Source organism: Coregonus lavaretus, assembly GCF_964263955.1.
Source record: "Coregonus lavaretus genome assembly, chromosome: 31".
NCBI classification, from domain to species: Eukaryota; Metazoa; Chordata; class Actinopteri; order Salmoniformes; family Salmonidae; genus Coregonus; species Coregonus lavaretus.
Window position 1 is genome coordinate 12,089,386 of NC_140018.1, and position 6,000 is coordinate 12,095,385.

Here is a 6,000-nt window from a genome sequence, read left to right on the forward strand (position 1 = left end):
TGGTGGAACAAGCTCCCTCACGACGCCAGGACAGCGGAGTCACTCACCACCTTCCGGAGACATTTGAAACCCCACCTCTTTAAGGAATACCTGGGATAGGATAAAGTAATCCTTCTACACCCCCCCCCCCCCAAAAAAAAATTGTAAAGTGATTATCCCACTGGCTATAGGGTGAACGCACCAATTGGTGAGTCGCTCTGGATAAGAGCGTCTGCTAAATGACGTAAATGTGCCCTTGAGCAAGGCACTTAACCCTAATTGCTCCTGTAAGTCGCTCTGGATAAGAGCGTCCGCTAAATGACTAAAATGTAAATGTAAATATTTGACATTTGGTATTTGGTATCTTATTAGGATCCCCATTACCTGTTGCAAAAGCAGCAGCTACTCTTCCTGGGATCCACGACATTGGTGATTATGTCACACAGTTATGCCACATTTATTAACCCTTCATAAAGCATGACATACAGTTATAGAGGCTTTGTAGCACGTTTATGTAGTGCTTATAAAGGCATTGTGAAGGCTTTATGAAGCCTTTATAAGCTGAACGTGATTTAAAGTAGGACCTTAATATATAAATGATTAAAGAACAATAAAAGTGATTGAAAAAATCATGAAATAGCTCAAACTATACAAACTAATACAGCAGTAGTCCAGTCTAACGAGGTATGTTATAATAGGTTGTACATAGAAACCTTATGCGATGGTGTGTGTGGCTCTGTACTTCTCTTCCACCAGGCGGGGTGGTAGTATCCTCTGTAAGCCCATGGAGTACGTTTCTCATACACCTCGCCCTCCCCCAGGAAACGACTCTCCACCTCACTCCTCTTCTCCGCCAGGTATCTGTCACACAAACACCAGCACAACTTATGCTCAGGGCCGGTTTCCCGGACACAGATTAAGCCAAGTCCTTGGTCTCAAAAGCATGTGTCTAAAATGTCCTTTGGTAACATTTTTATGGTTGAAGATTTATAGCCTGGAAAACAGTTTCTGAAAGGAAAATATATGAATACATAGATACAGTACATACCTCAGAGCCTCCTGCCTATCCCTCTCTCTCTCCTCCTCCTCCTCCTCCTCGGCATCTCCGTGCCTCTTCTCCTCCTCGTGTTCATTGGAATCGCTCCTTCGTTCCTCTTCTTCCTCCTCTGAGGAATCCCCATTGCGTTTGTGATGCTTCTTGTGGTGGTACCTGTGAGTTGGTTTCCAAATCCTCTTCTCTCTGTCATCCTCATCCTCCTCTCTCTTCTCCTTTTCATCTCCCAGACTCCAGGACTCTTGGCTGCGTTCCTCATCTGGCTCTTCTCTCACTTCCTCTAAACCCTCTTCATCTCGTTTGTGGTGTTTCTTTGGGGTGTACCGATAGGTAGGCCTATATCGCTTTTCCTTCTCATTGCCCAGGCTCCAGGATTCCTGACTACGTTCCTCATCTGGCTCTTCTCTCTCTTCCTCTAAACCCTCTTCATCTCGTTTGTGGTGTTTCTTTGGGGTGTACCGATAGGTAGGCCTATATCGCTTCTCCTTCTCATTGCCCAGGCTCCAGGATTCCTGACTACGTTCCTCATCTGGCTCTTCTCTCACTTCCTCTAAACCCTCTTCATCTCGTTTGTGGTGTTTCTTTGGGGTGTACCGATAGGTAGGCCTATATCGCTTCTCCTTCTCATTGCCCAGGCTCCAGGATTCCTGACTACGTTCCTCATCTGGCTCTTCTCTCTCTTCCTCTAAACCCTCTTCATCTCGTTTGTGGTGTTTCTTTGGGGTGTACCGATAGGTAGGCCTATATCGCTTCTCCTTCTCATTGCCCAGGCTCCAGGATTCCTGACTACGTTCCTCATCTGGCTCTTCTCTCACTTCCTCTAAACCCTCTTCATCTCGTTTGTGGTGTTTCTTTGGGGTGTACCAATAGGTAGGCCTATATCTCTTCTCCTTCTCATTGCCCAGGCTCCAGGATTCCTGACTACGTTCCTCATCTGGCTCTTCTCTCTCTTCCTCTAAACCCTCTTCATCTCGTTTGTGGTGTTTCTTTGGGGTGTACCGATAGGTAGGCCTATATCTCTTCTCCTTCTCATTGCCCAGGCTCCAGGATTCCTGACTACGTTCCTCATCTGGCTCTTCTCTCTCTTCCTCTAAACCCTCTTCATCTCGTTTGTGGTGTTTCTTTGGGGTGTACCGATAGGTAGGCCTATATCTCTTCTCCTTCTCATTGCCCAGGCTCCAGGATTCCTGACTATGTTCTTCGTCCGGGTCTTCTCTCACTTCCTCAGAAACCTCCTCATCACGTTTGTGATTGGGTTTCTTATGATGATACCTGTGCGTTGGTTTCCAAATCCTTTTCTCCTTCTCGTCGTTGAGGTCCCATGACTCCTGGCTGCGTTCTTCGTCCTCAGGTGTCTCTCTCTTCTCCTCCACAGACTTCAGGAGGGCCTCGATGTCTTTCACGTTGGCCCCTGGAACCTCAGGCTCAGGTTCAGGACCTTTGCCCTCCTCTTCATGGGTCTGCACCTCATCATTTTTCTTCTCCACAGGAGCAGCATGTTGGACACCTGTACAGGAGGTGGAAAGAGAAGAGACACTCAAAGGGCATTCAATAGTGTATTGACAATATCCACAGTTTCTACTACTCTGTCATTGTCTAATGTTGTCCAATTCAAGCCCCGCTCTGCAAGTTCCCCCTCAATTAAAACATTACAGAGACAGAAGAGCTACTCAGAGGCACTGGCACTTTTGTTCCAGCCCTGCACTGACACCTGATTCAACTAATCAGCTACTCATAGACCCTTGATTAGTTAATTTAGGTGACCATTGTAAAATGGCACTCAACAGTGTATGGAGAAAGCCCAGGCATTATCTGTCTCCCATAGTGGCATATTTAAATTCAGCTAAGTAGAATTTTCATCAATACAGAAGCGAATGCTAATCTAGGTTACTGGCTCCCGTGTAGCTCAGTGGTAGAGCATGGCGTTTGCAACGCCAGGGTTGTGGGTTCGTTTTCCATGGGGGGCCAGTATGAAGAATGTATGCACTCACTAACTGTAAGTCGCTCTGGATAAGAGCATCTGCTAAATGACAAATGTAGGTTTCTCTATTCATATCTCCTCAGCTGGTTGCCAGGCTGTAGCTCTACATCTCTATTCTCTGTGGTAGCCTCAGCTGGTTGCCAGGTTGTAGCTCTACATCTCTATTCTCTGTGGTAGCCTCAGCTGGTTGCCCGGTTGTAGCTCTACATCTCTATTCTCTGTGGTAGCCTCAGCTGGTTGCCAGGTTGTAGCTCTACATCTCTATTCTCTGTGGTAGCCTCAGCTGGTTGCCAGGTTGTAGCTCTACATCTCTATTCTCTGTGGTAGCCTCAGCTGGTTGCCAGGTTGTAGCTCTACATCTCTATTCTCTGTGGTAGCCTCAGCTGGTTGCCAGGTTGTAGCTCTACATCTCTATTCTCTGTGGTAGCCTCAGCTGGTTGCCAGGTTGTAGCTCTACATCTCTATTCTCTGTGGTAGCCTCAGCTGGTTGCCAGGTTGTAGCTCTACATCTCTATTCTCTGTGGTAGCCTCAGCTGGTTGCCAGGTTGTAGCTCTACATCTCTATTCTCTGTGGTAGCCTCAGCTGGTTGCCAGGTTGTAGCTCTACATCTCTATTCTCTGTGGTAGCCTCAGCTGGTTGCCAGGTTGTAGCTCTACATCTCTATTCTCTGTGGTAGCCTCAGCTGGTTGCCAGGTTGTAGCTCTACATCTCTATTCTCTGTGGTAGCCTCAGCTGGTTGCCAGGTTGTAGCTCTACATCTCTATTCTCTGTGTTAGCCTCAGCTGGTTGCCAGGTTGTAGCTCTACATCTCTATTCTCTGTGGTAGCCTCAGCTGGTTGCCAGGTTGTAGCTCTACATCTCTATTCTCTGTGGTAGCCTCAGCTGGTTGCCAGGTTGTAGCTCTACATCTCTATTCTCTGTGGTAGCCTCAGCTGGTTGCCAGGTTGTAGCTCTACATCTCTATTCTCTGTGTTAGCCTCAGCTGGTTGCCAGGTTGTAGCTCTACATCTCTATTCTCTGTGGTAGCCTCAGCTGGTTGCCAGGTTGTAGCTCTACATCTCTATTCTCTGTGGTAGCCTCAGCTGGTTGCCAGGTTGTAGCTCTACATCTCTATTCTCTGTGGTAGCATCAGCTGGTTGCCAGGTTGTAGCTCTACATCTCTATTCTCTGTGGTAGCCGAAGCCCCACTGAGTCCTGTGACCTACAGCATTAACCCTGTGTAATATTACTGTCAAGCGAGATGGTCCACTCCCGTCAAAATCTGTCCACGTGGCAATACAGCAATAAGCAGACCGATAAGCAGGCCACCTGCCTTCCCGCCTTTGGGACAATGACTCCCATTGTTAGGGCTGGGACAAGACCATTTCGTCATTATATACAGTACTGGTATCTCTGGTTGTACTCATTCTTTCACCATCTCTGCCTCCAGTCAACATGGGGGCTGCATCTCAATAGTCTAAAGTGGCTTCATCTGCTCGTCTCCTTTCCTTAATTTCCATTGACATTACAGAGAAAGACAGGTGAAAGTGATGTATTGGTAGCATCACAGCAGACCAACATATTACATTTTAGTCATTTAGCAGATGCTCTTATGCAGAGCAACTTACAGTTAGTACATGAATATTAAGATAGCTAGGTGGGACAACCACATTTTTCCTCAATAAAGTAGCTATCAGCAAAGTCAGTGCTAGTGGAGGGGCAGGGGGCTAGGGAATCAAGTGCAAGTGTTCATTTATGAAAGGCAAGTGCAAGGTTCATTAACCCCAGTCTTGTAAACAAACACTTGCTTTCACAGTTTCTGAAATGATATGATGCTATCTTTTCACAATCCTTATTATATGCTGCTTTTGAAATACAACAACTAATCATGTAAAGACTACTTGCCTGCTTTGAGAATATCTTTGCATTCCTGATCCAGAGGGTGAGAGTCAGGTTTGGTGAGTGCTTTGGACAGGACCTCAACCAAGCACCGTGTTACCTGAAATACAGTAACCAACAACCTGTCACGATTCTCATTAAAGCATACAGTGCAATTTGAGTTACATAATAAAGCTATTTCTTTTCAATTTGAGTTATTCAACAAGAGACAAAAAACATGTTCCGTACCACATCTTCTCGCTGTCGTTCTTTTCCAACGGGAAGTGATAGATGTTCTGTAAATTCGTGAGAAAATGGGTCAGAATGTGGTTCTGTGTTGAAAATAACTTCTCCATAACTATCGGGTATTACATTCCATTTAGTTTTGCAAAATAAATATTTGATACAGATGAGCAATTATAAAAACATTACTCTCACGCAGTGGCGCTCTCCGTAGTTCTGAAACACGTTACAGTACACGCAACCCCTACAGTACACGCACAATGAAACATATTGAATTTACCCATAGCTTACCCGCAAAGAAAGACGCAACCACAACAAAAACAAACACAAGTTTCATCATGGAAGAATTAGAATATCTCCCCGTAGAAATGACATAAGAAAGAGCTGATAACTAAGGCAAAAACTCAAAACACAGCACCGCCAAGCCAGCTCCCGTTCTCCATCCGTCCGTATAGGAGCGGTTGTGTGGGTTCTGCTGCGGTAGCTGGACGCTTGTTGTCTGAGAAGTAGGGGGAGGCACACCATATATCAGGACTGAACTGGAAGAGGTGTAGGAGGGATGTGGGCGTCACCTGCGTCATTATTAGATTAGATCTTAATCAGAAAGTGTCCTGTGTCCATCCAAATTAATGCTTGAGACAATAGCCTACAGCAAGATGTCAAAAGTATTTTTAATAAAGTTGTTTGAGGGATGCAACAACTGGCAACACAATTCTAAGCTGTGTCAGTGTGTTTACATCAGGCTAGTGGTCAGCAACACAGAATTGGGTGCAAAACAATACGTTTAATTTAATTAAAGAAAGGTTCAGGTCTGGGGGGGGGGGGGGGGTGCAAGTGCAAGGTTAATTAACCCAAGTTCTTGTAAACAAACACTGACATCATATT

At 45.7% G+C, this 6,000-nt stretch overlaps 1 protein-coding gene across 1 annotated transcript in view; it reads right to left on the bottom strand.

Moving 5' to 3' along the window:
- chgb (chromogranin B) overlaps window positions 1-5,616 on the bottom strand; it is a 14,187-nt gene extending 8,571 nt beyond the window's left edge. Inside the window, exons 1-5 of the mRNA XM_084149513.1 lie at window positions 5,407-5,616; window positions 5,122-5,168; window positions 4,900-4,993; window positions 1,028-2,540; window positions 693-840 (exon numbers count right to left, since the gene is read on the bottom strand). Coding sequence (XP_084005639.1) covers window positions 693-840; window positions 1,028-2,540; window positions 4,900-4,993; window positions 5,122-5,168; window positions 5,407-5,455 — 1,851 coding nt within the window. The 5' untranslated portion in view covers window positions 5,456-5,616. The remainder of the gene's footprint in view (window positions 1-692; window positions 841-1,027; window positions 2,541-4,899; window positions 4,994-5,121; window positions 5,169-5,406) is intronic.
- Window positions 5,617-6,000: the final 384 nt, after the last annotated feature.